This window comes from Carettochelys insculpta, chromosome 1 (assembly GCF_033958435.1).
Source record: "Carettochelys insculpta isolate YL-2023 chromosome 1, ASM3395843v1, whole genome shotgun sequence".
In the NCBI taxonomy this organism is placed as follows: Eukaryota; Metazoa; Chordata; order Testudines; family Carettochelyidae; genus Carettochelys; species Carettochelys insculpta.
In genome coordinates this window covers 87358104-87383299 of record NC_134137.1, presented here as the reverse complement: position 1 = coordinate 87383299, position 25196 = coordinate 87358104, and the positions used below count along the sequence as shown (strand labels likewise).

The window sequence follows — 25196 nt, the reverse complement described above, 5'->3', positions numbered from 1 at the left end:
TTTACAAGGATACCCTGTACCAGCACTTGCTACAGCTGGATTGCTGTTAGGTCTCCTGTGTAGCCATTCTTTGTCAGCAAGAGAGCTTGTCTGCTGGTACAATTAAACCACTCACAATGAATGGCATTCGCTACATCAGAAGGAAAATCCTTCCTGCTGACACAGCCCATTTATCAGTGAAATTTGAGTCAGTCAAGGTTGTGTTTTTTTCTCATCCCAACTGACAAGTTTCACTAACTAAAGTGGTAGTGCTGACATTGCTTAAAATAAATTTACAAGTTCTGGTCTTCAACTCCAACTTTGAAGAAATTCAGAACCTACATACAATCTTTTGATAATTTTGAAATATTTGCTATTCTTACGAAAGATGCCATGAAAAGAGATTGCTGGTTGAGAAACAATTCAGAAACAATTATTATGACAAATGGAACATACCGATTTTGTTCGGCCAGTTTTATGCTAAGTAAAGCACGATGACATGCCAGTGGCTTATCTTGAAACTCTCTTTCCAAAGTCTAAAAAAAGTAGTTTAACTTTCAAACGTATACAGTTGTCCCTCTGAATGTCCCTGGGCTATACAGTTTCCATGTAGATTATGGATTTCCATACCTTTCTACAGCTGTGCAACTAATCTACAAAGAAATCTTATTCAATTGGCTGCATTCTCAGGATGCAGGAGAATTGGAAGGGCAACCAATTAATAGCCCATACACTTCCTGAGGTGCCAGATGAGGGAGGTACAACCTGTAAGTATTTCATCACAAGAAATCCAGGGTACCAATTACCCATCTTTGAAGATATAAAAGGAGATTGTTATCCTTTCTAAAAACAAAGTGCACAAGATTACACGTATTTTTAAGGACGTACAAGAGGAAGCAACGAAGGTACATATATCAATGAAGTTTTAAAAACTCTACACAGAAAGGAAAAGCAACAGAGTATAACCAACCATTTTTAATTTATTAAAAGAAAATGTAACAACTATCATTCATGTGCCCTGCACTGGGAAGTTTAGACATAAAGCCATTTCAAACATTTTATTCCCAATATTCTCCTCACTTGCCATCTCAATGCAAAAAATTAACCAAAACTCTCACTAAGTTGAGATCTGATTTAGAATTACGAAGGAAGTATAAGAGAATCCGGATAAAACCAGAATGAAATAATGAAAGTTAAAATGATTTAAAATAATTGATTTTAATTATTTAAATCAACAATCAGGAAACATTGATTTGAATAACTGAATTTAATCTTATTTTATATTTAGACTTTTTACATCATTTTCCCAAAGAAAGGGTGATTCTCACTGGCTCGTAACCTTTAAGATGTGATATTAAACTATTTGATTTGGAACTACTTGTAGCTTTTACTCTAAATTTAGTAGCTGGGAGAATATTGTGTATTGTTACAAATTTTCAGGCCATTATCACTTATGCCTCTTTATGCTCATATTTTAATTCTGCTAGAAAAAGGTATATGATGTATTTTTAGTTACTGGATTAATAATTGGTATCATTTAGATAAATTGGAATTCAGTTAATACACAAAAACAGAATTAAAAACATAGCTAAAATACTTTAAAACTGCAGGATACTTAAGAATGTCAAATTTCTTACCTAATACAATAAAACCCCATCTCCAACATAATTGAGATGTACTGATGGTTGGATAACCGGAAATGTCGCCTACTAGGGGGCAGATGTGGGGAAACGGGAGATGGAAGCAGTGGGGGCTGCCTGGGCCTCTCCTGCAGGGCAGGCTGTCCCCGGCTAGCTGCTGATTCCTGGTTGTCATGGGGCTGAAGGGAGATTATCCAAATTCCCATTATCCAACACTCCAGTTTATCTCACACACCCCAGGTGGTGTCAGATAAAACACAAGGTTGGATAATCGTGGTTTTACTGTAACTTATTTTCTGCTAGCTGAATCTCCCAGAATTCTTGTCTATGTGGGCTATTTCCCTCCTATCTATAGTTTCTGGAGACACTTCAAAATTTAGCACAGCCTCTGCTACTCACACACCCTCCTATAGCCTATAGTCACAAATGACTGGTTCGAAGCTAACTCCAATGAGATGATTCCAGCCATCGAAAAAAAGCGCGCTGCACTCATGGAGTACAAACGTTCGCCAAGCCAGAATACCCTGCAAGCGCTCAGAGCAGCCAGAAAAACAGTACAGCAGACAGCCAAGCACTGCGCCAACAACTACTGGCTCGAGCTATGCAGCAGCATCCAGACCAGTGCTGACTTTGGTAACCTGAGGGGAATATACGAGAGTATCAAGAAGGCATTAGGACCCACCCAGAACAAGATGGCACCTCTGAAATCCAAATCTGGTGATGTCATCACTGACAAAGCCAAACAGATGGAGCGCTGGATCGAGCACTACTCCGAGCTGTACTCATGCGAGAACATTGTGGTCGACTCAGCCCTCGATGCCATCGAGCTCCTACCAGTAATGAATGAACTGGATCAGGAACCAACTGTGGATGAACTGAAGAAAGCCATTGACAACATTGCAGTAGGAAAGGCCCTGGGCCAGGATGATATACCACCAGAGGTTATCAAGTGTGCCACAGACACTCTCCCAGAACCCCTACATGAGCTACTGTGCCTGTGCTGGAGAGAGGTAGAGGTTCCACAGGACATGCGCGACGCTGACATCGTAACCTTGTATAAGAACAAAGGAGACAGACGCGACTGCAACAATTACTGTGGAATCTCCCTCCTAAGCATCACTGGTAAACTGTTCGCTCGCGTCATCCTCGGCAGACTCCAGAAAATTGCTGAGAGGGCGTATCCTGAATCGCAGTGCAGATTCTGCGCAGAGAGATGTACCGTTGACATGGTCTTCTCTCTGAGGCAGCTGCAGGAGAAATGCAGGGAGCAGAGGAAGCCACTCTATATTGCCTTCATCGACCTAACCAAGGCCTTCGACTTCGTCAGCAGGGATGGACTGTTCAAACTGCTCCACAAGATAGGATGTCCGCCACGGTTACTCAAGATGATCCAGTCTTTCCACAAAGACATGAGAGGAACCGTCCAATACGATGGCACATTATCGGATGCTTTCAGCATCAGGAGCGGCGTCAAACAAGGATGCGTCCTTGCTCTGACATTGTTCGGGATCTTCTTCGCACTCCTCCTTAAACACGCCTTTGGATCTTCAACAGAGGGCATCTTGTTGCACACAAGATCTGATGGGAAACTGTTTTATCTTGCAAGTCTGAAAGCTAAATCTAAGGTGTGGGAAGTCCTCATCAGAGAGATGCTGTTCGCATATGACGCTGCTGTCGTGTCACACACGGAAGACCAGCTTCAGTAGCTGCTGGATCGGTTCTCCAAAGCATGCAAGGACTTTGGGCTCTCCATCAGCCTAAAGAAGACAAATGTACTTGCTCAGGACGTTGCTGATTCTCCATCAATCAGCACTGACAACTATACGTTAGAGGTCGTCCATGAGTTCGTTTACCTCTGGTCCACCATCACTGACACCCTGTCCTTGGAGACTGAGCTAAATAGGAGGATCGGCAAAGCAGCCACAACTCTGTCCAGACTCAGCAAGAGAGTGTGGAATAACAACAAGCTATACACTCACACCAAAATGCAAGTCTACAGAGCCTGCATCCTCAGCACCCTTCTTTATGGCAGCGAGACTTGGACCCTGTACGCCCGCCAGGAAAAGAAGCTGAACGTCTTCCACTTGCGCTGCCTCAGGCGCATCCTTGGAATATCGTGGAAGTACAGAGTGTCCAACACTACCGTCCTTGAGCAAGCTGGAATCCCAACAATGCACACCCTCCTCAGGCAGCGGCGGCTCCGCTGGCTTGGCCATGTCCACAGGATGAATGATGGAAGGATCCCAAAAGACATTCTGTATGGAGAGCTAGACTCTGGCAAAAGACCTCCTGGACGCCCCCAGCTGCTCTACAAAGATGTTTGCAAGAGAGACCTCAGGGAAGTAGACATCAAGCCAGACAGCTGGGAGGAGCTGGCAAACGATCGCAGCAGATGGAGGCGGGAACTATACAAGGGCCTTCAGAAGGGTGAGTTGAGGATCAGACAGCTAGCAAAGGAGAAGCGAGCCCACAGAAAGCACAGCAAGGACCTGCCAGACACCCATTACATATGCAACAGATGTAGCAAGGACTGTCACTCTCGTGTGGGTCTTCACAGTCACAGCCGACACTGCAAATGAGGATGCCAAACGGAACTACGAAGGGCGCGATCCATAGTCTACGTAGACTGAAAGATGCTACTACTACTACTACATCATTCATCCATACTTATGTGTGCAAACCTGTACAACATGATTAGAAAAAAAACAGCTTCAATGCCAACCCATAAACCAAGGGTCTCAAATTCATAGCCCATGGGCCATGCATGGGGAAGCATTTTTGCAATCTGACACGGGATTCCTAGTGGCCTGGGAGGGTGAGGCCATCCCCGCACCCCAACCCCAGTCTCTTCCCAACACTATCCCACCCTCTCACTTCCATTGCACCCTGTTCTCCAAGGGACTCAGCCTCATGGATTAGTGGCAGGAGATGGGGGTATCCTGTTGTGGGGCAGTAACAGCAGTCAAGTCCCCATGCATCTCCCATAGCAGTGGAAGCCACAGGGAAGTGGTGTATGCTCCACTTACCTGCAGTTCCCTCCCAAGCCAGAACCCCCAATAATCCCCAAGGGCACATGCCTCGGGGGACAGGGTGCAATGGGGTGATAGTGGGAATGGGAAAAACTTGGGGGGGACAGATATGCCCTCACCCCTTCCTAGGCTGTTGGGACTCCTGGACCAGATTGTGAGAATGCTCCGGCCATAGAAGGCCCACTGGAGACAACTTTGAGCCCACTGTCCTTATGTAGCTATAGTACAAGATGGTCAACAAGTGACATTACCAAAATTAAGTGCTATCCCTGGGCTAGGAGTTGTAGATAATCCAAGGAGGGTAGAATTGTGGGAGACACTGCTACCATAGAGGAAACAATCAGGTAAAAAATTCACCATTCTACAGTTCGGTATCTCCCACAATTCAGATATGGGTGGGAAATAGCAACTGTGAACAGATGTAAGAAGAAAAACAGAATGAGCTAGGGAAGAACAAGAGTTAACTGCCCACAATGGTCACCACTTGCAGCATCTTTCTGCCAAAAGAGGCCTCTGGAAAGGAAAAAGTCCACTTTGTAGCATATAGTAAAGGTTTTAAGTGATCAACGTATTGCCGTCCTGCAGACCCGTGTGGAAGCAGCATAGCCTCTTTCTACCCACAACGTTGCCATAGATCTTATGAAGCATCTTGATGCTATATTAAACAGGCACACCTGACTCTCTGTATGCCTCTATGATGCAAATAGCTTGATCCATCTATACTAATAATAGTTTAGATTCCCTGAGCCTTTGGCACTTCAAATGAAAGGTAACAAACAAGGATTCCAATTTGTCAATTTCAGTACACCTGAAACAGATCTTTAATACAGTCTGAGTATCCAAAGGTTTCCAGAGCTTTTCCATTAGGTGATGTGGCTGCAGACAGAAGGAAGGGAGGGTCTCTCCTGTGAAGCACAGAAAGATGAATTCATGTCTGGCAAGAATCTTAATAGTTCAGCACCTAGTTCGGAACCAATACCTGATGTTCCAGTTCCATTTTTTTTTTTTTTTTTAAAAAGTGGCTCCCAATAGGGGACTTTGCACAGGGAGTGATTACTACACAATGCACTATCCCCCGTGGATAGTGAACTATGGCCAGCCCTGTACACTTTACCAACATGGATTTCTGGTTCCAGATATTGTGGAATCTGTTCAGTGACAAGTAAACCTTTGCAGCACAAGTGTCAATTTCCACTCCAAAGTGCATTCTCTGTGGAGAAGTCATGGACCTCTTCTTGGTGTTTATCACAAATCCAGCAAACACATTCACTACATCTATGCTACAGAGATCTTTCGAAAGAAGCCCTTCCAGAGAATCTCTTCCAAAAGAACCTCTTTCAAAAGTGTGGGTCCAAACACAAAAAAGCAGATCAAAAGAGTGATCTGCTCTTTCAAAAGAGCCTCCACACAGCCCCTGCTGTTTTGAAAGAACAAGACAGGGAATCAAAAAATCAGATGCCATGAGGATTGCTCTTTCAAAAGAAGGGCCTGAGGAGCCTCTACACATGTTTTCTTTTGAAAGAGGGAGCTCTTCCTGAAACAGAAGTTTAAGAGCACTTTCAAAAGGAGAGCAGTGTTTTTTCTATTTACTTTCAAAAGAATGCTGTGTGTGTGTAGCTGCTCCGCGGGATCTTTTGAAAGAGCTCCCTTCTTTCAAAAACTCTTTAGAAAGAACTTGCTAGTGTAGATGTAGCCACTGTTTGCAATATGAGCTCTAGCCAAGAGGTTACCGAAGAAGGAATACAAATGAGTTACCTGAGTCTTGTTATTACAATGGGCATCTTGGTAGAGACCGTCAGGCCTGACAAAATGTCTAAATGGAAGTATCTTGTTCTGCTCTTCAGTCATGCCACAAAGAAATCTCAACAGTTGGTGGTAATGGCATGTTGTTACAGAAACACGTAGCTATATATGTGCTAGATCCACAGAAATGAGCTAGGGTTTTCCTACACAATCTCTTTTTCTTCATCCACTCATTGAGCCAATCGAGATCCAGGATGCCTCTGACTCACACTCTCTTTTTGGATGATGAAAATAAAGAGGAGCATAGTCCTAAGAATCCTTCCAAGGGAACCCGTTTTATTATTCCTGTATCCACAAAAATAAACGATCAATGACAGCTCACATCTGATGGATCACTCAAGATGAGGGACTGGATTCAGAGGATTTGAGACCCTTCTGCTCTACTTCTCTCACACACTTATCTCTGCTGTGGTCAGCTGAGACCATTATTCTCATAAGTGGGAAATTCTGCATCCTAAATTCAAATCTGGTTGGAGGCACTTTCATTTGTTCCCCACTCCATGGGCTCATACATAGTGGATCCACTTCTGAATTTTCCATCTAATCCACACGCGGCAGCCTGTACCTCAAAACCGCATTCCAGAACCCTCATATTCATCCACTAATATATTTATATGTCTCATAAAAGTACGTCAGGTAAGATAAATCAAAGGTCATGATCTGCTGAAACTCATTATTTTGGAAGATTATGTGTATGGTTAGTGTGTATCAGATTTTGCTATTCGCTCGTTAATGAAACATGTTGTAAGTCAGATAGTGAGATACAAAATAGGCACTCTCACGAGGGTGTTTAATCACGACTAATCAGAGGAGGAGAGTTGTAATCAAGAGATTTATAATTCAATTACTGTTGTGCAAGCACCACACAAGAGCGATTGCTCAACTTTATGATTCAATGCACAAGGAGGAAAGGGATTGCTCAACATGATGACAAAGGAAATACCTATGAATACATGCAGCTTAGCGTCTTTCAGGTACGTGGACTGAGCATATAGCATAGGGAACACGTCATCCTGCTTTGACCTTTTTTCCTCCCTCCCTATGCTGGGGGCAGCCAGAATGCTGTGAAGACAAAGACTTCAACTGCGGAGACTGGCTATAAAGGACTCAGATAAAACTGGTGATTGGGAAACACAATGGCAAATGGATTTCAGTGTTAGTAAACACAACGTAATGTACGCTGGAAAACATAATTCCAACTACACGTATAAAATAGTGGGATTTCAGTAAGCTGTTGCCACTCAAAGAGCTCTCAGTGTCATTGTGAATAGTTCTCTGACTACAGCCACTCAATGTGCAGTGGAAATCAAAAAAAGCTAACAATGTTTGAAATCATTAGGAAAGAGATATATAAAAAAGACAAAAATCTCATATTGCCCCTATGTAAATCCATGGTATGTTCATATCTTGAATACTGTATGCAAATGGAATTGAAATAGGTTCCAAAAATGGAAACAAATTAACCATACAATAATTTTCTTTCCATAAGATCATGAAAATTTAAAAAAAAGTTCTTCTCCACTTACACTACCTAATAATATTTAAAATGTCAAGTCACTAGGAAGACACAGGTGGAAGAAAAATGTTCCACACCTGATTAAAAAAAGCTTGGTTCCTAACTCTGCAAACTTCACCGAAGACAAAAACTGTTCGTGAACACAGTGTTCCAGACTCAGGGCTGTTCTAGTTATTTGAAAAGCTAGATATATTTATCTATATTTTAACATGATGTACAATAAATTATTCATGGCTCAAAAGACTGCTATTACAATATATGAAATCTTTCAGTTCTACTTCAAGTTTTCCTCAATCATTTATTTCATTTATGTTGTAAAAAATATTTCACCAACTAGGTAAAGCAAGTAAAACTTTTTTGAAATATTACTATTATCCTTCTCTAGCAGTCAACTCACTTTCAAGTGAGCTAGCCCAATAGTCCAATTTTTCAAAATGGTTTAAAAAAATTCAGAAATACCAAACATTTAGATAGTCTTCTATGCTTCTGAGCCCCATAAGAAAGGCTATATTTTAGGCATGGGTATTTTTAGGAAGAGTCATGGACTGGTCACAGCAAATAAAAATTTATATCTGGAACTTTGTACTACATACCCTGACTCTGGGTGCTCTGGGGCAGGAGGCAACCTTGGACCCCTGCTAGCTTGGGAAAATGAAAGGGATGGCAAGACTGGCAGTTTCCTTACTCCGCTCTGTGTGGCTCCCCATCTTAAGTGGAGCTGTGGCCATGCAGCTCTACACACTGACCCGAACCCAAGCTCTGGCCCCACAGCTCCAATGGGCTAGAGACTACAGGGGCAGTGCACAGAGCTGCCTGGCTTCACCTTCACCTAGGACTTGGTGCCACCCTGAGCCCTTACTCCCTTCCATGCCCAACCTCCTGCCCTGGCCCTAAGGTCCCTTTCACACCCAAACTCTGGCTGCTGCTGCTGGGGAAGGAAGTGGTCCATGACTTCCTCAGCATTGGTTGGTGCAGCTGGCCTAGGGGCTACCTAACTTGCTCAGGCGGTCCCCCAGGCCAGCGCATCAGCAACTGCAGAAATCTTGGAGATCCCAGAAAGTCATGGAATCCATGACTTCTGTGACAGACTCGTAGCCTTACCCATGACAATACAGACAAGGAACAGCTTTAATGAGAAATGAACATACATTAGAACTTGCAAAGGAGGATCAATGAGAAAACTGCAAGCTTTTCATTTGCATCAACAAATGGAAAGGTTTTCACAATACTCATACTTCCAGTTGTCAGTTGCATCACTGAGTAAAAGCAGCACTGCTCATTAAAGAGATACCAACTCCCTGCCTCTTTGCAACTGGAGAGTTACTTCTAGAATACACGTGCAACAATATTCAATATGCTAATGTACAGCTACCCTGAACCAGATCCTGAGGCTCATTCTGCCTGTGTGGTGCTGCACCAAAAAAATGGAAAAATGACTTAACCAATTACCTGCACACTTTCAGCATGGGGGAAATCATTAGCAAGCAGAGCCATCGGAATGGTTCCTTCTATCTCCCCTTTTACCAGCACAGATGATGGGACTAGGGAAGTTCTATGTCCAATTAATGCTTGGCAGTTTTAACAACACTTTGAGGATGTCACCAATGAGCAGAATAACAGCTGCTTGAAGGCTACTCTATATTGTGTCTTGGGACCAGCATAGTCATTCCAACATTGAAGATTCGGGCATAAACTTAATATGAGGCCACTTTCCTCACTGCCACCCTTCTGTCTCAATAATCTAGACCATCAAGTATACTGGGCCTGGTGCTGTTCAACCCACCTGCCAACTAAGATATCAACAAGGTGTATATATTACAAAAATCATGCATCATCTGCAGATCTTTCCAAGAAATTTAGAGCAGTAAAAAAATACTGTCTCTGCCCTGCTACCAAGTGAAACCAACGAAGTAATCTTGGGCATTAAGCAGTTTCACATGTTTGTATCGGGAAGACACTGCCTTTCTCATTATAGTGTATGCTTTTCACTGAGTGCTAGTACTGCATGAGTATTAGAGACAGCCTCAATCTAGTCATACCTGTAAGAGAGACTAACAAACAACTAAGTGGAAACATGAAACTAGAAACAGAAAGGGTAAGTGAAAACCAAAAAGCAGAACAAAAGCCAGAATGGTAAACATGTGAAAGAGACAAGTACATCACTTCACCATCTTCAAAAGTAAAGGAATTCGTACTTAGCAGAATGTGCTATGTTAACATTTAAATTATTTCAGATGGCCCAGTTTCCTAAAAGATTCATTCTAAATTATGCCATAAATTGTGAGGAATTGTAAAAAGTCCCATTCATGAACTTAAAATGCTAGTCCTAGAAGCAATCATTACAAACATCTAGTTTAAACAAGTTGTACATTATTTCCCGCCTCAATTTGTCTAGCTTCCATTTCCAGCCACTGGGATTTTTTCTGCATCTTTTCATGCCTACAAACAGACCTAGAGGAAGGATCATTCAAACAACAGTCCAACAGTAAGGATACCACCTCAAACTAAGGAAACCCTGGTTTAAATCTTTGCTCCACATCAGATTTCTCACATGACCCTGGAAAAGTCACTTGGCAATCCCCTTAAATGCCTATTTGTATCTTTAGAGGGGGTAGACGTATTAGTTTGTATATACAAAAAACCGTGAGGAGTCCTGTGATGGCTTAAATACTAACAGATTTATTTGGATCTAAGTTTTTATGGGCAAAACCTACTTCATTAAGACAAATGGAGCCACTGGTTCAGTGCTGGTTCATATACTCTTGGCATAGCATGTAGGTGGGTTAGCAGTAATGGTACATTGTGGCAAAGGCTTCACAGGGGTTGGGCAATATAAGCATGGAGCTCGAGTGTACTGAACTGTATATCTGAAGTAAAGCACTACAGTTACTGTGGTGATGTAACGCTAAGGTATTGGAGTTATGGAGTACAACTTCAAAGCAAAAGAAGGTACTCTCTAGCAGAAGAGCTCCAATCTTTGAAATCAATACCCCAATACCCACACATTATAGATAATGCAAGAAACAAAATGTCAGTTTAAACGTGCATTTCAGAAACTGGAAACTCCAATACATGTTCTTCCCAAACTATCCCAGTGCAGCAACATGCTCATACTGGAGAAGTAACCACAATAATGAAACTGTGACATCTTTTTCTGTAACATTCTTCATAATTTAATTCACACAACAGTATTGTAGGTTTTAAATCAATGACATTTATAAGACACTGAGAAAGCTATATGAGTTTACAGCATATAAAGCGTGAGTGGATTTATTTTAAAAAAGTAACAAATTGCCTTGATCTAACCTATTTCTCACTGCCTAGTTACTTATTGACATAAAAGTTCATTGTTTAGTATGATTACCAACATCTGCTGAAAGCAAAAGCATGGTTTTGCTTAGAGTGTAAAGATTATTTTTATAGCATTAAAGTTTAACAAAACCACACACCGTGTTCCAAAAATAATCTAGCAACTGAATAACACCTTTAAAATTTGTGCCTATAAAAGTCAATAACGTATGCCAAAATGCACACCGTATTTAGAGACACAAAATATCCATCATTTTAAAGGCACAAAAAGCATTTTACAAACTTTACGCCTGCTGACATGTAGCCTCATTGACCAGGCAAACCATTAGGTCCTATGGGAGGATATGAGTCAATCATTCAGAAGCACTACTTATCAAGGTTGTGTTCCAGGTTCCCGACCATTCTTTATAAAAGTAAATCTCAACTTTATTTGAAATTGAAAATGAATTTTAGGTAAGGAGCACAGGATTAACTACTGTCCAATTACGTGACTAACACACTATTCTTGTACAGCAGTATATTAGTAAAAAAGCAGATGACATGACACAGGCATCTTCTAATTCTTAATCTTGCAATTCGTAATCAGTTTCAGAAGTGGAGCTGAACTGTTCTAAAAATGTATGGTTGTTATACAAATTGTAAATAAACTTCAACCACTGTACAGATGATAAGATGGTACACTCAAGTTGTACCTTGTTTGATACTCTTCCCCACTTAGTCAACTTCTGTTTCAATTAGAATAAAGAGCAGCTGAATGGCAGGTAAAACTCCCTTCCTTTTAGCTAAGGGAAAGGGAGAAGATCACTTGAAGTGGGAAGTATAATCACAGCTCACAGATCTCCCCCGCCAATGATGCAATCAAAAACAAATAATGTTGTTTAAAACAAATCTATGTATATCACCAATATTTTACATTTTGAAACTCCTAAAAGAAAATTCAAGTTGACTGTTTTTCTATTGTTTACACAAAGGAAAACACATACCTTCATTAATGAGTCTTCCCATCGAAGAAACTGCTAGTCTTTTTAGAATGCACAAAAGCCCTTCAAGTGCTTAATACAAGATAGCATAATTCTTACATTGTGAAAAATGTTACTAGTTTTCCATCAGTTTCATCCTGTCATTGCTAGCTAGTCCCAAGCTATACCCTATGTTACATTTCTCTTCCATTTTTGCTTATACTATAATAATTAGGAGATGTTAAAAATTACTAAACCTGAATTTTTCACTGTCTTATTTTCACTGGCCCCCACCCCATGAAAAGTAACCAGATATTTAACTTAGAGAATAATAGACCATTCAGTCCAGATATCCAGTTTATAAATTATAAACATGGAATTAAATTTGTCTGTACGATTACACACACACAGGGTGAAAGCAAAGAACATGTGGTTCAGTACCGGACATCTTAGTTTAAAACTGTTTTTAATTTTGTCAAGTCACTGATGTGAAAGCATTGGCACAGAAATGGCTGAATTACATTGCTTATTAGGGAATATAGTGAAATCCTGAAAAAAAATGATCTAGTAGTCACCTTCCCTATCTTGTATTTTTTCCCAACAAATTGGCTTCATTATCATGGAATTTCTTAAAATAAACATCATACGTACGTGAAAAGCAAAGCAGACAATCAACTCAGAGCACACTATTTTATTTCACAGTAATAGGATTTCAGCACCCTAGTAATTTTAAAAGTGTGATTCTGCTCTGATAAAGTCAAGCTATGTTTTTTGTATACAGGCCAAGTGCTGGCTTTGGCCAGCCCATTAGCAGCAATTAAGTTCTGTTTGTAGAGCCATCTAACTCTGGGGTTACCATATTTGAACTTTCAAAAAAGAGGACACCCCTGAGAGGGAGTATAGCTGTATCAATATCTGCCAGCTCATGTTATATTAAAAATACAGATTAATACAATATGAATTGGTAGGTACTGACACAGATATACTTCCTCTACGGGGTTTCCTCTTTTTTTGAAATTTCAAATATGGTAACCCTATCCAAAACACTCATTCTCTGAATGCATGAAGTAGAACACAGAGATTACTTTATAGGTATTTAGTTCTACAAGCATAACCTCAGAATATAAAAAAAAAAAAATCTCCCTCTGACACTAAAATGAGCAAATATGACTGAATAAGGAACTAATTACAGATAATTTTTTAAACATTGCAATTCTCACATACATTTTTTCAGAGCAAAACTTGACTACATCTCCAGTTCTGCAACTGGATCTGCATGGATTAGCTCTTGGACCCTACATAAATATAAAAATGCACATACAAACACACCCAGAAATAGGATCCAAATATGTAAACTGATGAATAAAAGGTGTGTTCCCACTGTTTATACATTAAAGTATAGCAGCCCAAAAACAATGAAAATATACTTTTCTTATTCTCTTCTTTGCACTCTTATAATGGTCAAACAAATAATAATAATTAAAAAAATGTTTTCATTTCTTCAGAAACTCCATCTGGGTCAACTGGGCTAACCGGGTGTGGGTGTAAAATAAGCTTTGTTGGGTCTGTGAAGAGGGTGGGGTCCCCTTATTACAGAGAAGTCAGCAGAGTCGGGCGTGATGGTAAAGGCGGTGGGGAAAAGGGATGGTCATAATATAAAACAAAGCTACTCACCTGATTAATGACCTGAAAGAAAACAGAAAGAGAGGAAGTTGTGACTCCAGCTCTGCCCCTAGTCAGAGCCACCAATCCCCTCTGTTAGTATCCACCAGCCCAATCCCCTGTGTAATCATCCCTTCCCCAAAGCCCCCAACCAATCATCGTCTCTTCTCCCACCCAGGTCCCACAGCCCCCTCCGTTGTCGGTCTCCCTCACACACAGATACACACAAACTCGGTCACATACCTTCCCCATACCCTCCAGCCCCGCCCCCTTCCACCTATACTGCCCCCTCTACCCCTCGTTACCGCCAGTCTCTCCCTTCCCCCCGCCTCGAGCACTCACGTCGGGATTGGCCTCCAGCGGCAACCAGCAGTGCGGCTCCATGCTGCGGGCTCCAGGCTCTACTCCGAGCGGCGCTACCGAACCCAACACTGACAGCGCCTCACGCGGCTGCCGCCCGCCCCGGGACCGTACCATAGCAAGCGGTGAAGGAGACGTCACCTTCCCCCTCCAGTTCCGAGGTGAGCAGCGCCGGCCAAGCACTCAGACCCGGCGTAGGGGGGCAAACACCGCACCACCGACCTAGGCGCGATTGCTGCCCGATTGCATTCTGCAAGACACGTGTCCTCCCCCTCCTGCCAAATGGACTCTCCGGCCGTGGCGGGGGCGGGGCCGAGTCTAGCCGCTCGGGGTGAGAGCGGGCGGCCGCTGGAGTGATCTCTTCTAGCCTGGGCCCAATGACATATTAATTTTGGGGGGACCATGGCTCTATCTATTGCAATGTAAAATTATAAAAGACACAGGTATAAAAGCTCGGATCTTCGAAGACAGATTTTTTTCCCCCGTATATCGCGCGTACTGCGTGGGAAAACGAGAAGTCGCGTCGCACCTTATAGCCTCAAAAGATATCTTGGAGCATAAGCTTTCGTAGGCAGAGACCCGCTTCAGTCTTTGCCTAGGGAAACTTATGCTCCCAAAATATCTATTAGTCTATATGGTGCCACGGGACTTCTCGTTGTGTTTGCGGCTACAACCTAACACTGCTTCTCCCCTGAGACTTGTCCCTGTGGGGAAACACCCTGGTTTTTCTGACCTATTTTGATTTAGGACTGCTGTGCTGGGTTGGGTGGGTTTTCTGCCTAGTCTCTGCAGGTTATACGTTAAAGGGCGCCCATTCGTTTGGGCACGGATGCAGCTTCCATTACGCCAACACGCCGCCTGGTGCATGAAACCGCGCTGTGGTTTGCACATGGCTTGCAGGATCACATCAGATTGTCCTACTGCCTAGCCACGGCAAGGCGAAGAAATTGTTCTGCAAGGTGCAGCTATTACTAGTACAAGCTCCTCGCGGAGCCCGGGGGACAGAATGACTGCGTCGCCTAACACCAGTGTTCTATCCCAAGCTATGCGCCTGAGGAAATGATCTTTATCGCCGGGAAAATATGCCGTCCACTGCGGCAGACCACTGGCGGGGGCCACAGAGAGCCCACGAAGACGCCCAAACCACGTGCCATGCAGAAACAGGTTCAATGAATACATCAGCACCGGGTGCATAAGCTCCCCAGAACCTCGCGACTATCCGGCAGAGAGGCACATCACATGATCGACCGAGGCTTGCCCTCTTGCGCTTGATTTTAACGTCACCAGCAACCCGTTAGATCACGGAGAGGGGCGTGGCGCGATCCCAGCAGCCAATTAGCGCAAAGTGTGCGCAGCAAACCGACGGATGATTGGACAGCGGAGGGTAGGGGATGTCGAGGCTAACTAATGACGGTGGCTGTGCGCGGGTGGGAGCTGAAGTACCTTTAGCCGCCGGGGTGGGAGGGAGAATGGCAGCAGGAGCTACCGCGGTGGGTGTGCGGTGTCTGGAGTCCTGTGGTGAGAGCGCTGGTGGATGGGTGGGCGGTGGAGTTGGCCTCTGGGGTAGGTAGGGGTTTGTGGGGAAGGGGAGCGCAAGGCAGTGCGCTGCAGGGGCACAAGGTGGAGATGGGTTGTAGTGTGTGGGTGGCCTATGCGGCTGTCTCTGATCTCTGCTGACACCCGGGTCCGCTGGCGGAGGAGCAGGCGAGGGGGCGGTTGCACTGGGGCCCAGCGTTTCAAAGGGGCCCGGGCGTTGGCCACTACCCCAGTATTAGTGGTAGTTGTTGGAGTCCCGGCCCCTTTGAATTGCTGCAGAAGTACCACTCTGTTGCTTTGTGCGGCTCTGAGGGCTGGGAAGGGGGTAACCCAGCACCGAGCTAAAGGCTAACCTTCTGGAGGTGTGGCGCGCACCCGCCTCCTTGCCTGTGCTGGTTGTTGGCCTGTTGCTGACACCCTAAGAGAAGGAAGAGACCTGTGGTTAGGTATAGGATCATACTTAGTTCATGGCCCATTTTAGTCATAGGATTTTAAAAATAATAAATTTCGTGATTTCAGCTATTTTAAATCCAAAATTTCACAATGTTTATAATTATAGGTGTTTGACCCAAAAAGGAGTTGTGGGGATTATGAGATTATTGTCTATGTGCTGGTATAAGGAGAGGTGGGAGTGGTGGTACAACTAGCCTACTGTGCTGCCTTCAGAGCTGGGCAGATGGAGCATGGTCACTGCATGACAGGAGCCAAACTCCAAAGGCAGAGCCAGCAGCAGCACAGAAGGATGTACAATGCCAACGGAGCCAGGTTACTGGCAGCCAGAATTTAACCTGTAACCGTAGGGGCTAAAGCCCTGTGCTTTACCACATGAGCTGAAGGCTAGCTAATTCTCAGCAAAGGCTGTAGAGCAGAGACTTTACTCTCCCTAGTGTGTGGTCTCAGTGCTTCTGGGGTTACAGATGGTATAATATTGCCACCCTTCATTCTGCACTGCTCCTTCTAGCACTTTGGCCATCAGTCAGCAGCTACCACTCTCTGGCCTTTTAGCTTTGAAGACAGCAGTGCAGATGTAAGGGTGACGTGGTTTTGCCATCTTTCTGCACTGCTGCTGACAGGATGCTTTCTTCAGACTTGGTGCGTGGCTAACTGCTGCTGGTCTCTGGCCACCCAGCTCTGAAGACAGTAAGAAAGGACGGGTGGCAATTTCACAACCCTCTTAAAATTAACTTATGACTCTCTTCAACACCCTTTTGGGTCATGAGTTGAAAATTTCTTCCTTCCACCCCACAAAAATATATAGTCTAGGGTAAAAGCCGTGACCAGGTTTCAGAGGGGGTGGAAACCAAATTTCAGGGTATGTGATACATTTTTCGTGTCCACAAATTTGTTAGGGTCCTAAGTATGTGGGTATTACTTCTTTGAAGAAATCAGATGATTCTGGATTCAGTTTTTTAACAGTGGGTATAATGAACAATCAGAACTGGTTATCTAAGAAGGTGGTAGGTTTTTAGTCATTTGAAGTTTCTCAAGCAGGAGTGACTTTCAAAAAAATGTGCTGCAGCTCAAATACAAAGTATTGATTTACTGTAGTAATTACCGAAAACAAAGCAAGTAGTCCTATATCACCTTACATAATATTCTGTGAATTATGTAGGAAGCATATCTAGAGATAAGGTCCTTTCTGACCTTAAAATCTGTGTGTCTGTGGATTCACTTGTTCAATTTTACATTTAATGCTTTTACTATTTTTGATTAGGTTTGGTTTCTGTTCATGATGCCGAAGTTGGTTGATAAATTCCTGTATCTTGAGGGAATATCTTGTTTAAAATGCAAACACTGTCTGTGCAGATGGGATGAGCTGGTAGACTTCCCATGAGCCAGTGTGGTGTTTTCATTTAACAGTTAACAGCTAACTAATGTGTGTGGTGTGTGTTTTTTTTTTTTTTTAAAGATTTTGGCAGTATTGCTGATGTTATTAAACAAATACCTCCAGATCTATTTGCTGAGTTAGTAAGTAATATTTCTATGTTTAGCTCTATGCTTCTGTGTAGAGTAAAATGTTTGAAGTAATGTTTGTTACAAGCTATTTGAGTGCAAATTTCTGATAGGCTAATAGTAATGTCCTTTCCAACTTTGCGTTAGTGAACTACATCCTCTAGTGATTAGTGACACTGAGTCAATTTTGTATTTTTACAAAATACCAATTCTGCTTTTGAGTGGGACACACCAGAGCAACTCTCCTGGTAAACAGTCCATGTTTTTGTTTTCTGTGGAATCTCTTACAAACATGAAACAAATGCACCTTTGATGCTGGACTGTATTGTTTAGTCTAGTCACAGCTCTTTGTGGCAGTGCAAAACAGGAGGGCTAGTGATTTAAAAAAACTCTGAACATGCGTATACAATCTTGTGGTCTTGATGGTACATAAATATAGTTTTAGCCGCAGCCCCTAACTTAATATGAACTTTTCCTCTTCATGCAGTACTTACGTAGAGTAGTCTAGTACAGTGTTTCTAAAACTTTTGGAGCCTACGGAACACCAAACAATATATTTTTGCAGAATACCTGTGAAAGTTTAAAAAAAAAAAAAATGTTTACTTTTACTTCGCTCATTGGTAATACTGTTTGACTCCTTAGCATTAGTATTTTCACTCACTTCTGGCTTTTTAAAAAGAAATTTAACTTATTCTGTTTACTTATATTGGTGGAAACAATAAATTTAATAAATCATCACATGCCACACGTGTTGGCTGACATCAAGCAGCTGACAGACAGTGTAGTCACCATGTTGTAATGCATGCGCTGCATGTCACTGCTAGTTGCTATGCCACCGTATAGATAGAGGAAGAGAGCGGAGACTGCCATAATGTTAGTCAACCTTGCTGTGTTACCAGACTACTACCACTCTTGAGATGTAGAAATTTATGTTTCAGTATTTTCCATTACTATTATAATTGTAAAATGGTTATTTATTGTAAACCTGAATTATTTTTTCCAAATACTCACTGCACACCTACGAGTTGTTCACAGAACACCAGTGTTCTGTGTAACATAGTTTTAGAAAAACTGGTCCAGCAAACTATTTGTATATTGACCATAGGCTTGTTTGCGTGGTTGCATCCTACACTAGCAAGTTCTGTCTGAAAATCCGGACTTTTTTCGGAAGAACATGTGGAGCATCCACACACAATTCCTTCTTTTGAGCTGAGAGTGAAAGAACATGGCTTTTCTTCTGGAAGCTGGCTGAGGAAGAGTCCTCCTTTCGAAAGCTTCTTTTGAAAAAAAGTATGTGTGGATGCTCCATGGGCCCTTTTTTCAAAAGGGCAGCTCTTATGGTGGCAGACTTTTTCGATCCCTGGCCCATTCTTTGAAAAGAGTGGGGCTGTGTGGACATTGTGTATTGAAAGAGTGGATCAATCTTTTGATCCGCTTTTTTGTATGTGAACACGCTCTTGCAAAAGAAGTTTTTTTGGAAGAGATCTTCCGGAAGAACTTGTTTTGAAAGATTGCTGTAGTGTAGACAAAGCCTGTGTGGGGTGAAAGCATTGAAACAATATAACTCCAAGAGCATGCTCTCAGTACAGTTATTTGTGTGTGTGTGGTTTTTTTTTTTTTTTTTTAAATAACCTCACTAGTTTATTGGCTGTTCATGTAACTTTCTTTCTTTGTAGTGTGAGAGAATCATTCAGCATCTTAACTGTCAGATCCCAGGTATAAATACTGTAGAACTATGTCAGGTGAGTTGAATGAATAGTGGTCATCCAAACGTTAATCCCTTACATTTATTGTACAGAACGTGTCAGGTGAACTGTAGAATGTTTCTAAAAATCACTTTTGTTTGAATCCAGAGATTTCAAACAGCTGGAGTTGAAATGAATGTTGCTGACTTGGCCAAAATAATTAATGTTGTTTCCTTTTTATTCAGGTAAGCAAGCATCCATCCTCCCTACCTTTTTTAATTTTATTCTCTTTTTAAAGTATAAAAGGGTGGGAGAACGTAAAAGGTGGAAGGATGTATAAATTAAGGCTGAAGAGGAGCCAGAAAACTTTGAGTATGTAAGGGATATGAAGAGGTTTGGGAACATGATTTAAATTAACTTTTTAAATTCATAAGATGTGTTTCCAATTGCTTCATCTAGAATATTTATGCATTTTAAAATATATGGAATTATACATATAAGTGAGAAGAAATTCCTACTTTTGTGCAATCTTTTATTCACTTTCTTAGCACAGTTTAATTTGAACAAATTAAGTAAATTTCTTTGGAAAAAAAGAGTGTCTATGTTGCATTACACAGTAACAATAATAAAAGATTAATAAATAGAGGAAAACTACTGGAAATCTGTTGGCCTATTTAAAAAAACCCTATAATTTCTTGACCCTCACTTAAAAAAAACTACAGATTATGTAGGTTTGTTTTTAAATCTATCTATAGCACTGCAGCCAAAAACAACCTCTCTTCTGAAGACCTGCCCACTAGTCTGGGTAATGCAATCAGTATGCTGCCAAAACATGCAATTCAAGTTATTTGCCACATATGGAATGAAAAGGGTAAATCCATCAGAGTGTCAGAAGATACAAGGAATATGGCAACTGTGGGACAGGTAAGCAGCTCAGGCTTTTGATTCAACAGCATTAATTTTCCAAAAGTGTCAATGCTTCATGCGGGATACTGCTGCAAAGGTGGCAAATGCATATTTAAAGCACTGTTCTATGCCTGCACATTGTAGTATTAGATCCAGCTAATATTTATTTCTCCTTAATACTTACAAATAGTTAAAACATAAGTAGTACAGTAAACCCCCGACTTACATATACATTGCTTTCCTGGGGCGACAATGTGTAAGTCGAATTTCATGCAAGTTGGGGGAGATGGGAAACTGACCAGCACTCCTGCGCTGGTCAATTTCCTGCCTCCTCTAAGTGGCAGGCAGCTGGTTCCTCGCTCTCTGCCCCTCCTGAGAGTCAGGACTGACCAGCGTAGCACTGTTGCTCCGTTTCCCAGCTTCCACAAGTGGAGGGGAGCCAGGCTACTTGCTGGTTCCCGGCTGCCTGCCGCTCATGATTTCGAGTCACATTAATCTAAGTAATGTGCAAGTTGAAATCACGTAAATAGGGGTTTTACTGTATACAGAAGAAGGTGGTTCAAATATTTTTTTCCAAAAAAAATTTTGAAGACTTAATTAATATTTCATTTTCATTCTGACAACATAAGTAGATTTCTTCTTGAGGTATATATAGATATTAATTTAAAATGTATCTGTTGTACGATGAAAGAAGACTGCCATTAAACATACATAGCACTTGAAATTATAAAAAGAAAGTTTTGTATGCTATTCAGTACAATTAAAAGGAAAGTCTATTCAAACTGCTCTTCTCACTATCCGGTGAGTTAAAAAGGAGCTTTAATATTTTACCTTCCATGAATTTTAAACATTTATTACTTGTACAATGAAGCTCCAACATTCATAGTTACATAAAACAGTCTAATGTGGGTGCCTTGTTAGTACTTGGTATGATCTTGAGATAAACTGTTAAGGTAATATTATGGATTTCCATGCACAAAAATCAAAATACAGTTATTCTGCGTCCTTAATGCATGCATAAGTGAAACTGAGTATTTGAAAAAAATGCAGCATGTGCTCCTGAAAGAAATGTTCTTAGCTAACTCTAGAGCACCTGCTAAGTTCATGATGAATCCATGAAGATTACAAATAATTCATTCATAGCTAAAAGATTTCATATAAGCACTATCAGAGAGGTAGGTTATATCTTCAAGAACAACAAAAAGTCCTGTGGCACCTTATAGACTAACAGATATTTTGGACCGTAAGCTTTCGTGGGCAAAGACCTGCTTCATCAGATGCATCTGACAAAGAGGGTCTTTGCCCACGAAAGCTTATGCTCCAAAATATCTTAGTCCTGTGGCACCCTGTGAACTTCTTGTTCTCATATAAGCATTAGTACAGGATCTTGTTTCTTTTATTAGGGGCTTAGGAGTTATGTTACCTTGATTTTTTTTTTTTTCCTTTTATCAATCAAAGATGCGTGGGTAATATCCTGCTGTAATGAAAAATTGTACTGGCAGCAGAAAATTTGTGCCTGCTGTACGCTTAATGCTACAAACTACAGTAGAATATAAAAGCTCACTGTAAGCATCAACTTAAGTAGATTTGCTCTTGCCCCTCTTGAAGGACTTAAACCTCAGTTATGTGTTTCCTATTTAAAACCAACAAACTCTGGGATTTAATGCCAGTGCTTTTCAGTCATGTATATTTGTCAAATTACTGGAGCTTGTTATTGAAGCCATGTTTGTCATTACAACACAATTCTCAAGACAAGTATGTCATTAATCCTGTTTTGTTATGAATAAAAAATAAAAATGAGTGAAGCTTGAGTAAAACTAGAACTCTGGAGTTGTCCATAGAACCATGCTTTTAGATAGCTGTATCTAATCCATTTTCAAATAACAATTGGAATTTGTAGTAATTGTTTAGAAAGAAACAACATAAGCAGTTGAAAATGTTATTCCTTGAATTTGTGTTTATTTAGGGAACGTTAGTCAAATCAAACTTTGCCAAAAATTTGAAATTGTAAATTTCTCACTTTTCCTGAAATCACTTTCTGAATAGTACTTTGTAGTCAGGCAAACATAGTTCCAAAATACTTTGGCACAAGTTTTTTAGGAGGTGGGGAGGGGGAATGGGAGTAGGAAAAGGAGCTGCAGTTGAAGTCGAGGTTTGTTTAAGGCACTGGCTCTCAATTTTCCCAGATTACTGTACCCATTTCAGGAGTCTGATTTGTCTTGATTACCCCAAGCTTCACCTCACTTAAAAATTAGTGGGTTACAAAATCAGGCATAAACATATGAAGGTCATAGCACACTGCTACAGACGACTTGTTTGCTTTCTCATTTTTACCATAGCCATGTAAAATCTGTTGGAATATAAATATTGTACTTATACTGAAATATATAGTGTAATATGTAGAGAAGTATAAACAGGTGATTGTGTGAAGCTTTGCTAGTGCTGTTGTAAAACTAGGCATGAGAGTTTGCATACTCCTGGTTTAGAACCGTTGTAATGAGCTACAGCATATCTTCTAAGAGTCTGTCTTGACTGGTGGATATTACTGTCACTGTTTTAGCTTCTTCTGTAGCATGTCTTTGTTTGTTTGTTTGTCTGTCTTTTTCACTTGAATTTAGGGGCTTTTTTTAAAGGTAACAAACTACAATATAAATGCCTTAAAAGTGTCATAATGGACATATATACTGATTAATCTTTTTTTTAAATAAAATGGAGCCACTATTTATCTGGCTTCCTGACACGGGATTGCCCCTCCTCCCCCCCCCAAGCTGAGCTCCCTGTTTCTGGGGCTGTTGACAGGGCTCTGTGTCTCAGTTGTGGGGATGGTGGGGTCCCCTGCCACCTAGCTGGGGATCTGCAGCTGGGGCAGCTGAGGTACCGGTACAGAGTACCAGCACAAAAAAGCACTGCTGGTAAGACTTACAGCACGTTTAAAACAGTCTTATCTGCTTATACTTATAGCACTACACATTTATGACTAATAGATTAATTTGATCCTTGCTGTACCAAACGCATTGAAGGATGTTTTGTATTCTAACCAATATTTCACAGAGTATTTGCTTTTCTTGTGTCCTTCATTTTCTTAGCTGGATATTATCCCTAGTTAAGTTCCATGGTGGGCTAATGTAGTACTGACATTGTAGTCTATTTACAGTATGGGTGACCGATTGGAAATGTTTAAAAATAATTGAATTGCACTTTCTTTTCTGCAGGTCATAGACCTTCATTGGAAATTAGGAATGGCAGTGAGCTCTGACAGCTGCAGGTCTCTTAAGTACCCCTACATTACAATGATGCTGAAAGTGGCAGAGCCTTCAGGACAGATAGCGAGCAAGTCTTTTGAAATGACAATCCCACAGTTCCAGGTTTGTAGTCTAGTTTCATACAGTTGTTATTTTTCAAGAACGATTGTATACCACACTTCTTTCTTAATAGAATGCACATGTTTATATTTGAGAGCCCATTTCTGTGACACTTAATTGTATACATGATAATTGAAAGATGAGTCATCAGTACATATTTTGTGTGGTGCAGATTAAAAATCCATTTGCTTAAGCAACTGAACCCAAACACTGTTAACTTCATAAGCAACTCTCACTTAAGAATTCCAAGTTAAAATTGGTTTGCCCTTACCAAAAACCATCCCATTTCAATAAGTAAAATTTGTGATTAAAGACTACTAGATCTTTTAGCATGCTAACTTGCTTGATTATCTTCCTGGTTTGCGACCCAGCTGCCTCTTCTGCAGTCACTGAATTTGTAGAGATCTGTGGGCGTGCTTTAGCTTTTAAAAACTGATATTTGCATTAAAGCCTAAAACCAAACTTTCAGGAGGGGGGGAAAAATCCTTAATGATTAGGAGTAATAGCCAGTATCAGCAGTCAAGTTGCTGGGAGTGCAGAGGGTTCTATGAGATCATCTGAATTGGTCAGGGTCAAATTGGCAAGGACCTGGTGTATGGTGCATTCTTAATCTTAAAAACTGTCTTTTTTTTTCTTTAGTTGGGGGGAGGGGGTCTTATATAAAGGGCTTTCTGGGTTCCCTTAGAGAGGCAGAGAGCTAGCAGTGCTTGAGGAGAGTTTAATTTGGTGAGATGATGCCAAATTTCAACATAACTGACTTGTACGTATTCCTCAAAGTGGAGTAGTCATTTAGTTATTAAATAAGTGTAAACTATGCAAATCTTCTGTTGTTTTTCAAAATAAGCATGGATCTCCAAGTCACTTGAATCATCAGAGTTGAACGTACGTGAACTTTTAGAATGATTTCTGACTGTATAATTAAATAGCAGTTGTCAGTTACATCTCTTCTCCTTCTGTCCTCCTTTGCCCATGCAATAAACATGGAGAAATGAAACATTTCCTCTTGGTTGAGCTTGTTGCAAGAGACTTCCTACTGCTGAACAGAGTTACCTCTCAGAAGTGTGATTATATAGCTTACGTTCATAAAAGCGAAGAACTCAGCAACTATCACTAGGTTCGGTGCTACTTGAAAAACAATGCTTCATTCATAGATATGGAGGCATTAGTTTTTGTTACTAGTGCTATAAATGGGGGAAAAAAATCCAGCAGGGGTGTGTGTAGTGAAAGGTGTGGTGCTAATGTGTCTCCCAGAATTTTGTTTATTTGGCAACATAATATCCCCAGATGGTTTCACCATGGTCTCCCATATGATCATTCACCTTCTCTTCTTGACTACATGTCCTCTTTTTTTTTTTTTTTAAACAAGACCAGTTGTAAATCCACAAAAATTGTCCAGGGCTCTCTAGGCAGGAGTAATACTTGAAACTTTTTTAAAACGACTGATGAAATTGATCATGTTTGTCTAAAACAGAAAAATCGTGGCCCTTGACATAAAAC

At 41.3% G+C, this 25196-nt stretch overlaps 2 protein-coding genes across 6 annotated transcripts in view; one reads left to right on the top strand and one right to left on the bottom strand.

The window, feature by feature from the left end:
• UCHL3 (ubiquitin C-terminal hydrolase L3) overlaps positions 1–13976 on the bottom strand; it is an 81531-nt gene extending 67555 nt beyond the window's left edge. Inside the window, exon 1 of the mRNA XM_074988960.1 lies at positions 13910–13976. The gene's annotated coding sequence lies outside the window, so the exon portion shown is untranslated. The remainder of the gene's footprint in view (positions 1–13909) is intronic.
• Positions 13977–15627: 1651 nt separating this feature from the next.
• The window catches only part of COMMD6 (COMM domain containing 6), a 29664-nt gene continuing 20095 nt past the window's right edge, over positions 15628–25196 (top strand). For 2 of the 5 annotated variants that reach the window (XR_012644825.1, XM_074988862.1), the window contains exons 1-6: positions 15693–15775; positions 17703–17761; positions 19423–19488; positions 19600–19676; positions 20187–20355; positions 23550–23702. Coding sequence is in view for 4 of the 5 variants with exons in the window: in XM_074988862.1 (XP_074844963.1) it covers positions 15727–15775; positions 17703–17761; positions 19423–19488; positions 19600–19676; positions 20187–20355; positions 23550–23702 (573 nt within the window). In the remaining variant the exon portion in view is untranslated. Of the gene's footprint in view, positions 15642–15692; positions 15776–17702; positions 17762–19422; positions 19489–19599; positions 19677–20186; positions 20356–23549; positions 23703–25196 lie in introns of those variants that run through there. The other 3 variants (XM_074988869.1, XM_074988880.1, XM_074988876.1) reach the window with 3 other exon arrangements.